Source organism: Nicotiana tabacum, chromosome 19 (genome assembly GCF_000715075.1).
Source record: "Nicotiana tabacum cultivar K326 chromosome 19, ASM71507v2, whole genome shotgun sequence".
Lineage (NCBI taxonomy): Eukaryota > Viridiplantae > Streptophyta > Magnoliopsida > Solanales > Solanaceae > Nicotiana > Nicotiana tabacum.
Window position 1 is genome coordinate 125740169 of NC_134098.1, and position 18425 is coordinate 125758593.

General features: G+C 35.1%; 1 protein-coding gene across 3 annotated transcripts; it reads left to right on the forward strand.

Moving 5' to 3' along the window:
* Positions 1-7852: 7852 nt before the first annotated feature.
* Positions 7853-17251, forward strand: LOC107828417 (WAT1-related protein At1g09380-like). 3 transcript variants are annotated; one of them, XM_075238570.1, is made up of 7 exons: positions 7855-8208; positions 9577-9639; positions 15731-15847; positions 15943-16192; positions 16332-16487; positions 16651-16802; positions 16915-17251. In XM_075238570.1, exons 1-7 carry the CDS (start codon positions 8033-8035, stop codon positions 17111-17113), a joined length of 1113 nt encoding a protein of 370 aa, XP_075094671.1. In that variant the 5' UTR covers positions 7855-8032; the 3' UTR covers positions 17114-17251. The 3 variants fall into 3 exon arrangements, with proteins under 3 accessions (XP_075094672.1, XP_075094671.1, XP_075094673.1); XM_075238572.1 differs by lacking the exon at positions 7855-8208 and adding an exon at positions 9000-9286; XM_075238571.1 differs by lacking the exon at positions 9577-9639 and having other exon boundaries at positions 7853-8208.
* The last annotated feature ends 1174 nt before the right edge of the window (positions 17252-18425 follow it).

The window sequence follows — 18425 nt, forward strand, 5'->3', positions numbered from 1 at the left end:
TCAATAAAGCTGGGGACATGGAACCAGAGACCTGGCCACCTACCTATGGAGACACTTAATAGGATTGATAAATTCAAGAATATCCACATTAGTAACAGAAACACCGATTGTGTAATGTGTCATGTTTGTCCATTAGCTAGGCAGACTCGGTTGTCATTTCCAGTTAGTACTAGTAGAGCAAAGGCTCCATTTGATCTTTTGCATGCTGATGTATGGGGACCATTCAAAGTACCCACTTATGATAGCAAAATATTTTTTCTTACAGTTGTGGATGATTTCTCTAGAATCACTTGACTCTTCTTGATAAATGCTAAAGATGAGACTTGTTGGTTAATGAAAAGATTGTTCTCTATAATCAGTACTCAGTTTGATTGTTCTGTTAAGATCTTGAGAACAGATAATGGCTCTGAATTTGTTAATTCAAATATGAAGCAGTTAGTTGAGACATTATAAATTATACATCAAACCATATGTATTTATACTCCGTAACAGAATGGCATAGTGGAAAGAAGACATAGATACATCCTTGAAACAACTAGAGCTTTGAAATTTCAAGTTGCAGTACCCCTAAGATTCTGGGGTGAATGTGTTCTTACAGCAGTACACATAATTAACAAATTATCTTCTACAGCCTTGAAAGGAAAGTCTCATTATGAAATGTTCTTTAACACTGCACCATCATTAGATCACCTTAGGGTATTTGGGTGTTTATGTTATGCTATAAATGTAAGGAAACAAGACAAGTGTTGTGCTAGGGCATTGCCAGCAGTGTTTATAGGATAATCAACAACAAAAAAAGGCTATAAATTGTATGACTTGGAGTCCAAGCAATTTTTAATCAGTATAGATGTGGTGTTTAAGGAGCAGGTGTTTCCTTTTAAATATATGAAGATGCTACCTAATCCCTTCTTCCCAGTTCTTGAGTTAACAGGTGAGCATTTACCCCCACCTGTTCCTGATGTTGTTCAGGAGGGTCCACCTATATCTACCAATGACTTTGCATTTAATGATGCTGATTCACCACTGAGTCCTGAGGCATAATTTGATATTCCTGCATCACAGAATGTTGACACTCCTCAATCTTCCTCACATGTAGAGGATGCTCAACCCATTGCAGTCAGAAAGTCCCAAAGAATCTCCCAGATGGATGTAAGATTATGTGACAAACTCTTGTGCATATCCTATGTCCAATTATTTGAGTTATGATGGTTTATCTCTTTCATATATAAAGTGTCTCACTGCACAATTAGTCATTGTTGAGCCCAAACATTACTCTGAGGCAGCCAAAGATGCAAAATGGGATATAGTTGATCTACCTAAAGGTAAAACTTCTATAAGATGCAAATAGGTATACAAAGTCAAATACAAAGCCAATGGGGGAGGTGGCAAGGTTCAAGGCTAGACTTGTAGCTAAAGGCTTCAGTCAAAAGGAAGATTTAGACTATAAGGAGACCTTTTCTCCTATAGCTAAAATGGTGACCGTCAGGTCAGTCATAGCTGCTGCTGCTTCAGAGCATTGGCACATCTATCAGATGAATGTGCACAATGCCTTCTTGCAGGGTGATCTCTTTGAAGAGGTATATATGCATCTTCCTCAAGGTTTTGGCACCAAGGGGGAGTCTAGAGCCAAGGTGTGCAAATTGAGAAAGTCAGTTTATGGCCTCAAGCAAGCATCTAGGAAGTGGAACCTCAAGCTCACAGAGGCTCTCCAAGATCTGGAATTTGTCCAAAGCCATTTTGATTATTCCTTATTCACACAGAGGAGAGGTGATGCCTTAGTTGTTATCCTAGTATATGTGGATGACTTTTAGTGACAGGTAATAATCAGTAGCTCATTCAAGCTGCTAGAGATAACCTTCAGAAGAAATTTAAAATGAAAGATTTAGGGGAGCTCAGATTCTTCTTAGGCATAGAATTTGCCAGAAGTAAGGCTGGTATTCTATTGAATCGGTGGAAATATGCCCTTGATTTGATCTCTGATTCAGGGCTAGGTGGAGCAAAACCAGTGTCGACACCACTGGAAGTCCATCAGAAGCTCACATTAGTGGAATTTGATGAAGCTACGAAGACTAAGGATGATGAGGACATTATATTGACAGATGCCGAACCTTACCAAAGGCTGGTAGGAAGGTTGCTCTACCTTACCATAACCAGACCTGATATAGCCTTTGTGGTTCAGGTTCTGATCCAATTCATGCACAAACCTAAAAGGTCACACATGAATGCAACCCTAAGAGTCATCAGATATGTGAAGAATGCTCCAGGTTTGGGGTTATTGATGTCCTCTACACAAGCTCACACTTTGGTTGCTTACTGTGACTCCGATTGGGCAGCCTACTCACAGTCCAGAAAATCAGTCACAGGGTACATTGTGAAGTACGGGCAATCACTTATTTCTTGAAAATCAAAGAAACAAAGCACAATGTCAAGAAGTTCAGCAGAGGCAGAGTTTATAGGCATGGCTTCAACAGTGGCTGAACTATCATGGCTCGTGGGATTGTTCAAGGAACTAGGCATCAATGTGACATTGCCCATAGACCTATTTTGTGACAGCAAAGCAGCTATACAGATAGCTGTCAATCCAATATTTTACGAGAGGACCAAACACATTGTCATCGATTGTCATTTTGTACGGGAGAAATTGCAGCAAGGTCTCATTCAAACTCATCATTTTAGAACTAAAGATCAACTTGCAAACTTACTTACCAAAGGCCTTGGGAAGACACCACACTATCATCTATTGAGCAAGTTGGGAGTAGAGAATTTGTTCTTACCCTCCACCCTGAGGGGGAGTAATGAGCCAAGCAATAGTCATGACAGTTAGTTGGTTGTAACTTAAGTTTACTATGGTTAGTAGTAGAGTTAGTTAACTACAGCTTAGTAGTAGAGTTAGTTAACTACAACTAGTGGTAGAGTTAGTTTTTTTTTTTTCATTTCTACATATACATGTACAGCTGGATAAGAATTCAATTGAATTTTTTTTATAATATTCACTCAATTTCCATTCTCTGCTCTGCTGACTTACTCAACTCAATAGGTCAACTTTTATTCAGCTCAAACTCCATGGCAGAGCTTCATGGATAGCTGAATTTGACAGGACCAAGCACACACGATTTTCTCCAAAAGGCCTCACACTGTTAAGATATTCTTACACCTTATATATAATTTTCCAATCGATCTTTTCAACTAATAATGTGAGACTTTGTTCGCACACCTAATACTTTTTATGATTTCGCTTTAATGCTATATTAGTTGAATCACACTATCTGCTCCATTCATTGCCTGTGCCCCGTAGAATGGAGTGTGATCCTATTACTCGCAATACCCGCCCATAACTTGCATGTTCGAATCTTTCAGAAGATTATGTTCTCCTACTCCGCTTTGTTTGTTCTTCTTCCTTTTATATGTTCTCTTTATTTCCTTAAATGTATAAGAAGAATGTTACTATATAAACAGATGGAGTACCACCTTGACAGGTCAGTGGCTTTTGGTCAAAGATACAATTTTGATTATATCGTTAGTCTCCACATTAGCTTGAGGGATCAAAGTCACACCTTTAGTTTAGTTGAAGGTCAAGTCAAATGCACTTGGTAATTAAATAATATAAGGACCAAAACTGGAATATTGCATTAAATCAGGCTCTACTATTTAGTTGATCGGAAAAAAGAACATTAATCTCGGACCAACTAATTTAAACAAAATTATATATATTGGATTCTCTTTATCAATATTCTTTACTAGCTTTTCGAGTAGTGACGAAGCTTTTGTTTCAGTATCCCTCGTTTAATTCCCTAGATATGTTTTTCTGCGCACTTAAAGATAAGCATTTTCAAATAAACAAGATCATAAAAGAATAAATAAGGAGCACTGAAGCAGTACCTACCGTCATGCGCTATTACTTAAAGTCAATCATTCCTAGTTTTGATATGGAGATATAGCAAAGATCAAGAGGGTTATGAATTTGGGCGACTCACTCACTCACATTTGGTGGGTTGCTCAAAGTTCAAACGTCTACCATATAGTAATCCTAAAAAGCAGAGTTGGGTTGAGTTGGGTAAATAGTTATCCGCAATCGGTGTTAATCATGGTCAGGTAATATACTTGGTTCGGTATAAATAGCAGGTTGGGCAAGTATTTACCGTTGAGTTATTGCTCATGTATAGTGTGAAGTGTGAACTAACGGTTTAAATAGGACATGTGATATATTACGAATTCTATCTTAGGCTGCTTTCGATGTTGCAAGTCCTGACTAGTATTTCTCATATGCACATTAAAGTACATATAAATTAATCATCGAAATAGGGATTCTAACAATCCATAGTGAAATTCAAGACACATACTCAGTAGTCTTGCCTTAAGTTTAAGAGCATGCGAATATATATTGGTATGGTAATCCCTTAATTTCACCTCCAATGATACTCTTGACTTCTCATGAATCTAGTTATTCAATGACCTTTTGCGGATTAGGGTTTAGCTTTTATATACTCACAGTGCGAGACATTATATAAAATTGATAAAGCAACTATATGTATATCCAGCATTACTTTCAAAATCACATTTAGGAATAATGCGAAAATTGATTTCATGTTGGAAACCACGTCTAAAAATATAAAATGAACAAACCGTACAAGTTTGATATGTATAGCAGTCCGCTTTATTGTGCCTTTTTCTTAAAAATATTACACCATTATAGCACAAAGGATATACCTATACAAATTACATCGGTCATTAGTGACACGATAGGAATCGTACGGGAAAAATGATATGAAAAGGTCCATAATATGACATGAATGCAATCATAATATTTTCATCCAAACACGCAAAGGCCTTTTTCTTCAAATACAAATATATCAAAAACTCGGGGAAAAAATTAACCTGATTTATAATTGCTAATTGAAAATTAGTCATAATTTTAAAAGTAATCTAAATTTAGCCACATTTTTATTTAAAATAAAATTTGAACAAAAATATCCTTAAAAATTCGAAAACATTTCAACATAACATGCTACAGTTCGAATTTTTTACATATGAGATTCCAGCATAATTTGCTGGATTTCATCATGTGTTGGAGTTTCAACATAATATTACTGGAAATTTATACGTAGAAGCTCCAAATATAATCCAGAATATTATACTGAAACTTTCCGTGTTTCAGCTAGGTATTTTTATCCAGATTTTATCTCCGCATAAAATAGTAACTATTTTTCAACGGCTCTACAAATACTGATTATTTTTTAATTACTAGTCCGAAAATTGACCAACACTTACCATTTGTACCAAAAACGTAACCATAATCTCTCCAAAGTCCAAATCCACCAAACAGAGGTAAATAGCGTCACTGTTAAGGTATGAAATATGAATGATCTCTTTCTATCTTTTTTAGGAGAAAGTTTTGGAAGAAAAGGTGAAGAAAAATTTATCCATAATCGGAATTTACAACAACAAAATCAATAGATGACATGCGTCCTTACGTAAACGGTTATGACTCAACAATAGTTAATTTATACGCATTGTTATCCAAATTTTGTTTCCAACTATGGTAAACCAATAGGATGGTTTAGAGTAAACAAGAAGTGTAAATAAGTTTTCGCTTTTTGCCTATGGGAATAAACTTACAGAATTTTGATATTGGGATCTTAAGCACACAGGTAGAAGGCAAAGGAAAGGGAGCTACCCCCAAATTTGATGGCATGACCGTTTAAGTATATCTCAATTGGGGAATAAAAAATGGCTGTAAATTTAGGAAAAAACAGAAACGTTAAGGGTGTGTTTGGTACGAAGGAAAGTATTTTTCGAAAAATATTTTTTAATTTTTTTATATTTGGTAAGCTTAAATGTTGAAAAATTAATTCAAGTAGCCGCTCGTCCCAACCACTTAAACTAAAAATAGCCGGTTGAGGTATAATATATGCATAATTTATATATTACATGTATATAATTATGTATAATCAATGTATAATATATGCATATGACTAGAAAAAGTAAACAATAAATATCGTTGGCTATTATTGCAAAGATCCCTTAAATGTTTTGAAATTTTTTTTTTGCATGAACTCATTTTTCTCCAATTGAAGGAAAATGTTTTTCCAACTCTTTTCCAACCTTCCTCTCATTCCCCATCCCCACCAACTCACCCCCACACTCCCAACCCACCCTACTCCACCCACCCCAACCCCACCCTACCCCATCTCCACCCTAAATAGAAATATTATTAATAGTACTTTCTTTTCATGTTAAAGATATATAGAGTATTTTTTTTTCATTTCAACAAATGAGTATTTTCTTTTCACGATATAAAAAAAGTTTTTTCTTTCATTTTAACAAAAAAAGTACTTTCTTTTCTTGATGTAAAAAATATTTTCTTTCATTTCAACAAAATGATGTAGTAAAAAGTATTTTCTTTCAATTCAACAAAATGTAGTAAAAAGTATTTTCTTTAATTTCTACAAAATGAGTATTTTTCTTTTCATGACGTAGAAAAAGTATTTTCTTTCAGTCCAACAAAATGAGTATTTTTTTTTCATGATGTAGAAAAATTATTTTCTTTCATTTCAACAAAATGAGTACTTTATTTTTATGCTGTAAAAATAGCTAGTAATTTCTTTTTCAACAAAAAAAATGTATTTTTTTTTGTTATGAAGCACAAATTTCAACGTTATTTTGCGTAAAAAAAGTGAAGCAACACATTAGTTTATTTGGATTTGTGTGAATTTTTAGAAGAATAATTAAATTCTTGAAGAAAATAGAATCATGAAAATGTTGGGGGGAGCACATGAAACATAGGGACTTGGGGGAAGGGGGTGAGTAGAGTAGCATAAAAAAATATTTTTTACTTTCTAACCAAACACCTAAAAAATATTTTTCAGAAAAAGATTTTCACTCACTAATCAAACAAGAAAAAATAAGTGATAAAACCATTCATTTTCCATAAAAACATTTTCCTTTCAACCAAACACATCCTAAATACCTTAACTTTTATGCAACTACGCACACTTTTTATGCACTATAGAACAACATCAAAAGGAAACAACTTTTGGATTCATGTTATAACTTGTAGTACTTGATAAGTAAAGAGGATTTTTCCATCATTGAGTGATCTTCGGTTATAAATATCTCTTGACCAGAATGCTAAATTGGCCCTTATTGCCACCTGTTAAACCTCTTTACAAAAAGATGGGCAAGTTGGGCAATAGTAGTATTTATTTATGCTTTTTTCGTGACATGATATTGGGGACTCAACTTCCATTAAGAGCATTTATCAATTATCTTTATAGTGGTCTTTTATTCAATAATTGGCTAGTCTTCTTTTTTCTGTTGGAACATAATTTTATAGAAGAAAATTATTAAGTTATAACCAAGAATACAATAATATTTTGTCATGGGTTCATGATATTCATGTTCTTTCAAAGGCCAAATACATAAAGTGAAACAGATTCTAACAATTGTTGAGTTGGAACTTGGAACATAATTTTATGGATGAAAATCATCAAACAAACTAAATAGAAAAACATGCTTGAAATCAGGTGATGAAATTCTTCGGTCTTGTCGATGTTTTTGATCTTCCCAAACAAGACGTATATGAGTTTTATGAATGTTTCTTTTTCTCACGATGGAATATCGAAAAAGAAATATACCAATGATTATTTGGGAACCAAGACTAATCGAACATAAAATAAAAATGAACCATTTAGATATATTATACACATCAAAGTCCATTTTTTTGTGAGATAACTCAAACTCATTTATCTTTATGCGTTATTAATTAGATCGCTTTTTGAATTGGAGCATGAAATTAACTTTTTATGATGACAAATATATGTACGCCATGCAATTGTTATATATATATGTGTCGCCCAAGCTAAGAAACCTAACATTTCTTCTCCTTTTTATCATCCATCAAAATCCATCGTCCCTATTTCCTCTAGTTCCTTTCTTCTACTTGTTCGTCTCCCCAATTCACTAATTTTACTGTAAAAGTAGTTTGGTGATTGAAAAAAGAGAGTCTCCATTGAGGTGTTCAAGAAGGAAGAAAATGGGGAAGGATTTGTTGGCATTTGTAGTAATGGTGATTGTGCAATTAGCGTTTGCTGGAATGATTATAATAACAAAGCTAGTAATGGACGGTGGCATGAATCCTTTCGTTCAATCAGCATACAGACCTATTTTTGCCACCATCTCCATTGCTCCCTTTGCTTGCTTCTTGGAGAGGTATCCCTTTTTGCCTACAACTTTAATTTAAACTTCTTTTCTTAAAATTTTATTACACGATACAGACCGATTAGACTGAGTTTATTGTATAGTTGTTACTACGTATGTGTAATAGAAAGAGGAAGCTGGAGAAAGATGATAGTCAGAAACTCTTAGTGAGACTACTAATTAAACTATAAGTTCTTGTGATGGCTGTAATGCAATGACTATGCTACTTTTCCTCTTTGGTTTTTAAGCTAGAAATAATATTATCAAAATACACTATACTTTTAGAACGATATTAATCAATTAATAAAATGACTTTTCCATCCCATTTCAGACCAAGATATAAATAATCAGTTAAAATTTCCCTTTTAAATCTTGCTCAGCGAACTATTCCTTGGATTAATTTTTGCTCAATTGGTTCGAAAAATATTTGACATAAACATTTGTCGAAATGCTCAATTGAAGTACGTACACTGACAAAAAAAGAATTACTGCAAAAATCAGTTTATTCTCTGTGTTTTTTCTTAAAAGTATTTTTTTTTCAAAAAACTTTTGGTGAGAAGCTTTGGCTAATATATTTGAAAAGCTCTCATGCGTATCAATTAGTATTTGACCAAGATTTTAAAAACTATTTATAAGTTATTTTTTTTAAAAGTGTTTTTTAAAAAAGTGTTTTTGAAAAAAATTTATTTATTCTGCTTTTTCAAAACTCTTCTACTCAAAAGCCCTTTTTTCCTCTAAAAGATTGGCTAAACACTTCGAAGTAGAAATTTTTTTTGGCCAAATATGCTATTAATTGAGTCAGTCAGTTATTCAGTTCCGAGAATTATTTCTTGGATGACGATCAAATTAAATTAGTGCTCAAAAAAGACAGCAGCTTTTGCTTTTTCTCTTCTTTTTTTTCTGTTTTCTAGTTGATCAGCAGTATATTCTCTAGTGGCTACTCTTTCGTTATTTTCTTTTCTCTTTTGTTATTCTCTGTCCCTTTTTTGTTTTTGTCTCCATACCTTCAGCAGCTACCCATTTATTGATGTCCCAACCGAGCTATTCAGTGGATGCGCCTTTTCACATTCATTTATTACATCTTTAAGATGTGTGTATTTTTAATTTCTCTGTTCTAATTTATTCGGCATTATTTTTATTTTTCTATATATTGAGTATGCATATTTCTCTTCTTGTTAATTTTGTTTCGTATTTAGTATATGAGGTCATTTCTCGATATAATCAACCATAATTTTTCTTTTCTTGGAAAATTATATCGATGACTATACCTTATTTGTCCCTCCAATTGGGGATAACATAATCTTTTTATCATTACCTCTTGTTTCAGTTTTTATTTTTATTTTTTATTTTTATTTTTTTTTTGTTTGCTCATGTTGACAGGAAATCTAGACCCAAGTTGACTCGCTCTATACTTTTCCAGATTTTTTTGTGTTCGATTTTTGGGTAAGCATTTTCTTTTCAGTTGAAAAACATACTAGTATATAATTGCACTCTACCAAAAGTTTTCTTTAATATAAGGGACTGGTGAATCCTGTTGTTGTGCTCTTTTGTTATTGGTCTGTTTGTTTACGTCACATTAGTAACACGAAGCCGTAGCCGTAGTCGTAGCCGTAGCCGTAGCCGTAGCCGAAGCCGAGCCGAGCCGAGCCGAGCGAGCGACGACGACGTCGCGAGGCTTGCTTTCTTCTTAACTCTTTAAGAGCTACAAGAAGAGCAATTATATATATACCCACCAAAAATCTCTTCCTCTTCCAATATGGGACAATGTCTCATTGTCAAGAGAGGGAAACTTAAAATTTTACTCAAAAATTTCATTTTCCCTCCATTTCCCATTCACCCTCATTTTAAGACTATTTCATCTTAAAAAAATAAAAAACTCAACAATCCCCCACATGAATGGGGAATGGCTATATCACGGAAGTATGCATGAAAAAAACTGTGTGATTTGCAAGCAAGGATTAATCGCATCTGGATAAGTAGGTTTCCCTTTGAACTTTCCGTAGTAAACTTATGTCGGATATACTCGGTCAATCGGTAGATTTGATATCTTTGAACCGTCGATCTTTGGTGTATACCTAGACAACCATAAGTCACACAATCAACCCTTAACCGTCTTTGGTTCTCATTGTTGTGTTCGTTTCAGCCATGAACACCGCCTGGTTTCATAAGTGCGTAGAGAACTGGCCTTACAAAGTTCTCCTTGAAGCGGCTAACACTTTACACTTACATAGGTGATTCTTAAACGTGTCATCCTGTAGATACACTATTTGATATACCCCGTATCAAATTTAGAAATCATTAAAAAGCCTTAATGCTTTATCCTTGGTACTGAACATTGTCTCATCACGAGAACGGACTAAAATTTTATTTGACAATGTTGAACCGTCATTAATGACTTTGTTTGATCTCCTTGAACTTAGATCTTGGGATCTCCAGTCTTCTAGGTAGAGTTACCGCCACAATGACTTGTTCTCGGCCATAGCCCCATTCCCCTTGATGATTTCTCAACTACCTCTCTAGTTAGGCCTTTTGTAAGTGGATCCGACACATTATCACTTGACTTTACATAGTCAATCGTGATAATTCCTCTAGAGAGTAATTGCCTAACGGTTTTATGTCTTCGTCGTATATGACGAGATTTACCGTTATACATAACGCTCCCAGCCCTTCCAATTACCGCTTGACTATCACAATGTATGCATATTGGTGCCAACGGTTTGGGCCAAAATGGAATGTCTTCCAAGAAATTCCGGAGTCATTCAGCTTCTTCACCGGCTTTATCTAAGGCTATGAATTCAGCCTCCATTGTAGAGCGGGCAATACATGTTTGTTTGGATGACTTCCAAGATACCGCTCCTCCACCAATAGTGAATACATATCCACTTGTGGACTTAGAATCAGTTGAACCGGTGATCCAATTTGCATCACAGTATCCCTCAATCACCGCAGGAAAATTACTGTAGTGCAATTCAAAGTTCTGGGTATGTTCTAAATATCCCAAAACTCGTTTCATTGCCATCCAATGAGATTGGCCTGGATTGCTCGTATATCGACTCAGTTTACTTATAGCACAAGCTATATCTGGTCGTGTACAATTCATGATATACATTAAGCATCCCAACACACGAGCATAATCCAATTGTGATATGCTTTGGCCTTTATTCTTTGCTAATGCAAGATTCACGTCAATTGGAGTCTTTGCAACTTTAAAGCCCAAGTGCTTGAATTTTTCAAGTACTATCTTAATATAATGAGATTGTGACAATGCCAGACCTTGAGGAGTCTTATGGATCTTAATTCCCAGAATTAAATCAACAACTCCCAAGTCTTTCATATCAAACTTGCTATTGAGCATACGCTTAGTAGCATTTATGTTGGCAATGTCATTACTCATTATCAGCATATCATCCACATATAGGCAAACAATGACTATGTGATTTGGAACATTTTTAATGTACACACATTTATCACATTCATTTATCTTAAAACCATTTGACAACATTGTTTGGTCAAATTTCGCATGCCATTATTTGGGTGCTTGTTTTAGTCCGTAAAGAGACTTAACAAGTCTACATACCTTCTTTTCTTTACCTGGAACCACAAACCCTTCAGGTTGTTCCATGTAAATTTTTTCCTCCAACTCTCCATTTAAGAAGGCTGTCTTAACATCCATTTGATGAATTTCAAGACCATACACTGCAGCTAATGCTACTAACATCCGTATGGACGTAATTCTTGTAACTGGAGAGTATGTATCAAAGTAGTCTAGACCTTCTCGTTGTCTATACCCTTTGACTACGAGCCTTGCCTTGAATTTATCAATAGTGCCATCATCTTTGATTTTTCTCTTAAAAATCCATTTAGAACCCAAAGGTTTATTTCCAGGAGGAAGATCAACCAATTTTCATGTATGGTTGTTCAATATGGATTCTATTTCACTATTGACTGCCTCTTTCCAAAACAATGATTCCGAAGAAGTCATAGCTTCTTTAAATGTTTGAGGCTCATTCTCCAATAAGAAAGTCACAAAATCTGGTCCAAATGAAGTAGACGTTCTTTGACGTTTACTACGTCTTGGATTCTCCTGATTATATGTACTTTCTTTTATTTCTTCCCGAGGTCGTTTAGATCCTTCACCAAATGACTCACATTCCTTTTTATACGGATATATATTTTCAAAGAACTCAGCATTATCTGATTTTATAACCGTATTATTATAAATGTCGGGATTTTCTGATTTATGAACCAGAAATCGATATGCTTTACTATTTGTCGCATATCCTATGAAAACACAATCAACGGTTTTCAGTCCTATCTTTACCCTTTTGGGTTTAGGAACTTGCACTTTTGCCAAACACCCCTACACTTTAAAATAATTCAAGTTGGGCTTCCTTCCTTTCCATTTTTCATATGGAATGGATTGTGTTTTGCTATGGGGCACTCGATTTAATATTCGATTAGCCATAAGAATGGCTTCCCCCCACAAGTTCTGTGGCAAACCAGAACTTATCAACAACGCATTCATCATCTCCTTTAATGTGCGATTTTTTCTTTCCGCAATTCCATTAGATTGGGGCGTGTAAGGGGCTGTTGTTTGATGAATAATTCCATATTCTAAACATATTTTTTCAAAAGGAGATTCATATTCACCACCCCTATCACTTCTTATCATTTTTACTTTCTTATTAAGTTGCGTTTCAACTTCATTTTTGTATTGCCTGAATGCGTCTATTGCTTCATCTTTACTATTCAGTAAGTAAACATAGCAATATCAAGTACCATCGTCAATAAAAGTTATGAAATATTTCTTTCCACCGCGAGATGGTATTGACTTCATGTCACAAATATCTGTGTGAATTAAGTCTAAAGGATTTGAATTCCTTTCAACTGACTTATAAGGATGTTTAACATACTTAGATTCCACACATGTTTGACATTTTGATTTTTCGCATTCAAACTTGGGCAGTACTTCCAAGTTAATTATTTTTCGCAAGGTTTTATAATTGACATGACCCAAACGTACATGCCATAAATCATTTGACTCAAGTAAGTAAGAAGAAACTGAAATATTATTATTATTTTTCACAACCATTACATTTAGATTGAAAAGGTCCTCGGTGAGGTAACCTTTTCCTACAAATATTTCATTCTTACTAATTACAATCTTGTTGGACACAAAAAACGCACTTAAAATCGTGCTTAACAAGAAGTCCAGTAGAGACTAAATTCTTTCTCATTTCGGGAACATGAAGGACATTGTTCAAAGTCATGACCTTGCCAGAAGTCATTTTCAGAAATATCTTCCCATATCCTTCAACTTTTGCTGTTGAAGCATTTCCCATATAAACTGTCTCTCCGGGTCCAGCAGGAGCATAAGTAGCAAAAGCTTCTCTAACTGCACAAACATGGCGAGTGGCTCCTGAATCAAACCACCACAGTTTAGGATTTCCCACCAAGTTACATTCAGAAAGCATGGCACACAAGTTATCAACATCATCATGATTTACTACCATGTTTGCTTGACCCTTTTTCTTGTCTTTCTTCGGAGCACGACACTCCGTAGATTTGTGTCCGATTTTTTTACAGTTGTAGCAATTTCCACTGAACCGCTTCTTGCTTGGGTTGTATTTTGGACCAGAAGCCTTCTTCCTCTTTTTGTTAGCTTCAACAATATTTGCTCCCATTATTGTTGAATTTCCACGGCCTCTCCTTTCAGCAGCTTTATTGTCCTCTTCGATTCTCAACCGAACAATGAGATCTTCAAGGGACATTTCCTTTCGTTTGTGTTTCAAATAATTTTTGAAGTCCTTCCACAACGGAGGCAACTTCTCAATCATTGCTGCTACTTGGAATGCTTCGTTGATGACAAGACCTTCAGCAAGTAGATCATGAATAATCACTTGCAATTCCTGGACTTGGGTAATAACAGATTTGCTATCTACCATTTTGTAGTCCAAAAATTTTGCGGCAACGAATTTCTTCATCCCGGCATCTTCAGTTTTATATTTCTTTTCAAGCGCATTTAACAATTCTTTTGACGTCTCCACGCTACTGTATACATTATACAGATTATCATCCAGTCCGCTAAGAATATAATTCTTGCATAAAAAATCAGAATGCTTCCACGCTTCAATCACAAGAAAGCGTTCATTATCTGGAGTTTTATCTGGCAGATCAGGAACATCTTCCTTGATGAACTTCTGTAGACATAACGTAGTTAAGTAGAAGAACATCTTCTGCTGCCAGCGCTTGAAATCAATCCCGAAAAATTTTTCGGGTTTTTCTGCCGGTGCCAACGCCGGTGTTCGGCTTGTCGATGCGTTGGCAGTCACCATCGGAATAGCTTGGTTTTCGCTTTCAGTCATCATTTTTTTTGTGTAAAATAATGACACAAACAAACGTTTAATACACGTTTTCAAAACTGGAGTAAAAATCACGTAGATTTTAATCTCCAACAAAACGCCACGAAGGCTTTACTCTCCAAAACGGGAGTACACAAAACCACAAAGGTTTTAGTTTGCAGAATAATAAGAATAACACAAATACAAAAATAAATATTAAATTCCTTAAGATTGTTATCCCCGCCAATATTGCTGTATTTGTAAATAATAATTCTGCAAAATAAAAGTTATCGTAATGAAACAGTAATAAATTCGAGCCCACTGAATTCACAGTGTTTCCTTAAGGAATTTAATCCCCTCCTAGTACCCAAGGTAATGGATTATTTCTTTCCAGGATAGAACGAATCACACACTGGTGTAGCGGTACTTCAAACCCCAGTGTTTCAGCGAACACAAAGTTCGGTAGCAAATCACACTTACAATTGCTTTGTTTGAAGTTAAAACAATGCAGAACGAAGGAGTAGAAACTCAGAAAATCGTATGAAAATGCTGAGAGGAAGCAGTGCCTGCGTATAGCCAAATATGTTGAGCGATTTTCAGTTTGTTTCTTGTGCGTTGTGTGTCTTTCTTCAACATCTGCTGCCGAAGCCGAAGCCGAAGCCGAAGCCGAAGCCGAGCGACGACGACGACGGCGCGAGACTTGCTTTCTTCTTAACTCTTTAAGAGCTACAAGAAGAGCAATTATATATATACCCACCAAAAATCTCTTCCTCTTCCAATATGGAACAATGTCTCATTGTCAAGAGAGGGAAACTTAAAATTTTACTCAAAAATTTCATTTTCCCTCCATTTCCCATTCACCTTCATCTTAAAAAATAAAAAACTCAACATAAATGTCATATCGCATGTGCAAATTTTCAAAGATCAGCCAACTCTGGAGATTTATTAATCCAGGTAATGTTATGTTTGGCTATAAATCTCACGTCCTTTAATTAACAAAAGGCCTGTTCCCCCTATTATTGTTATCTAGCTGCAGTACTTAATTTTGTTAGGATTGGGATGGGCTTAACTAAAGTGACATGAACAGTAGAAATCATTTAACTAATTCCAACTTATTTGGCCGTAATTATTGTTATAGTTATTATACTTCCTCTAATTTCTTGCTTTTACTTTATTTACCGTGCAATATGCAGGATAACAGTGAACCAATATGTATATTTCATTGGGTTAAAGAATTCAACTCCAACGGTTGTTTCCGCAATTGATAATCTAATCCCAGCTTTCACGTTTCTCATAGCCGTACCCGTGGGGTAATTTCTATACAACTTAGAGTACAATTCAAAAGTAAAAAATATCAAATTGAACAGGATAAATTAATAGCTGTGAAATTAAACCTTTGTATCAGGGCTGAAAAATTGAGGTTGAGAAGTATAGCAGGACAAGCCAAGTTATTGGGGACAATAGTATGTGTTGGAGGTGCTATGTTATTGTCATTATATCATGGCAAAGTGGTGATTGGTCAATTGGGGTTTCACTGGAAATATGCAGAAAGTACTGGTAAAGATGTTAATTCTTCTGGCCATGGCAACTTTTTTTCTGGACCTTTTCTAGTCATAATGAGCAGTCTCACTTATGCTATTTGGTTAATTATTCAGGTAATACTCATCTTCTAAAAATTGTAAATTCTTACTCCTAGCTAGCTAAGTGAAGTTCTATATATATAACTTATTTTCTTATTGTTGCCAAGGAAAAATGTAACTTCTTACTTTAATTCCCTATTTGTGGCTTAATTAGGGAAAGGTAAACGAGAAGTATGCAGCTCCATATACATGCATAACATTGATGTGCTTAATGGCAAGTGTGGAGAGCGTGATCATTGGCTTTTGCGTCGTCCCAAAACTTTCTGAATGGGCTTTAAACCCCATTAGAGCTATCTCAGTTGTTTATAATGTATGAATTCTTAGTAATTTTAACCTTTTATATACTAATTGCCAATGCCTTATTTTCTTTAATAATTTTTTCATCCTTTTCTTCATTGTTGAATTAAAGAAAGACTATAAAGTATCCTATTTTATTTGTTTGTGCTAATAAGTTTCATGGATTTTGACTACAGGGAGTTGTGTGTACGTCATTTGCATATTTTCTGAGCTCGTGGTGCATTGAAAGAAAAGGTCCTTTATATGTCTCGATGTTCAACCCATTGCTGTTGGTTATTTCTGCATTTCTTAGTTGGACTTTGCTTCGTGAGAAATTGTACCTTGGAGTGTAAGCAAACCCAATGCTTTTCTTTCATATCCTAAGCTAATTTGTTAAAATATTTAGGATTTCTTTGTTCATTCGACGAGATCATTTATGTATTTATTTATCTATTTATCAGAGTTGTAGGGTCAATCATAATTGTGATTGGGCTTTACGGCTTTCTCTGGGGTCAAAAAATGGAGACAAGTACAAACGACGATATTGAGGTGGTGGTAAATAAAGAGAAGAATCAGTCCACTAAAATTGATTTGGAATTGCAATTACCTCAGAATCCCAGCTTCAATGGTCATCCTTCAGCTGCCAGAACTGAACTATGACGGAGCAAATATGTAATACTAGAAGTACTGGACTTGTAATATGAAATTAATCTCTTGCAATTTGTGCATAAGATTATTTATATCATACAATATAAGAAAACCTTTTACTTTTCACATGTGGAGTATTTGAGAAAATTACACACTTCATGTCCCAAGTAAGATAGTATTGTGTTCTCTTCAACGTGAAAAAAGAAATATTACCTTGTTCAAGGTATATAGGTATATATTTACTTTTAAAAACGGATAACAATTGAATTTATACGCGATTTTAAGGATATGCGGATTAATTCAATACAAGTGATCAATGACGTTAGATTAAGCAAATAAAAGACATAATAAACGGCAAAACCAATAATAAGAGTGAGTCCAAGCTCGGTTAATGGGCTTAACGAGGAACTTGCCTTCGGTCCCGAATTTGCAATTATGAAAAACTTATGAACAAAAATAAGAACTTTGAATAACTTTTAGAAATAGAGAACAAATGTATATTGCGCCTTTGGTATGCGTGTTGCAGTGTTTCTAATGAATAATAAGTTTCCCTTTATATAGTAGGAGAGTTTTACCCTAGGTACAATTCTAAGAAAGGTAAAAATCTTTCTTTCCGCTAATCACTGATCTTTTGCCGATACGGACCGAGATTCACGTCGTGATATCCGGTTGAACACGAACATCACGACCCTTTGTTAGTCGTGTGCAGTTGTCTGGTAATGCTCTCTGAAGTCTTGGGACTCAAACCGGACCCGGAGGACGTGGCCCCGATAGCTCCGAGGACAAGTATTTATTGCTCGAACCCTAATACGAGAGGCTCCTTGCTCTGATTCCGATTCGTTTCATTCATGTCTCTGCTCCGTTTGCCTCCCCGGAAAATCAGGATGCTTACTAGGCTCGGTTTTACCTGTATACAAATAGTCCCCTCGTTTTTCCGAGAATTAACTTTATTGAAGAATCCCAATATCCAATTAACTTCGGTTAGCTTAAAGAATTAAAACCTCACACGTAACTTAATTGAAGATCAAATGTGTTGTACCGAATGATCATGGATCAGAATGGAAATATATATAGCAATAACTCGAGTAATAGTATTTTTCCAAGATTCAAATAAAACGTTGTTGTAAAAATATTGAAAGCGTTACTATCACTTTATATTATTTTAGAAGTTCTTGCATGTTTCATAAATATATGAAGTTTACCTGTTTATCATACCCTTTAGAATTGGCGGTGCTCCCGGTATTTGATCAACCCGGGAGTTATATGTCTCTACTTTCTTGTCATTTGCCTCGATTTTCTTTTCTCCCGATTCAATCCGTTTAGT

Coding starts and splice junctions, on each gene's coding strand:
- LOC107828417 (XM_075238570.1), top strand. CDS start 8,033: ATGGGGAAGGATTTGTTGGCATTTGTAGTAATGGTGATTGTGCAATTA. Junction 9,640..15,730: donor TTTTTGTGTTCGATTTTTGG/GTAAGCATTTTC, acceptor TGCAATATGCAG/GATAACAGTGAACCAATATG. Junction 16,803..16,914: donor GAGAAATTGTACCTTGGAGT/GTAAGCAAACCC, acceptor TCTATTTATCAG/AGTTGTAGGGTCAATCATAA.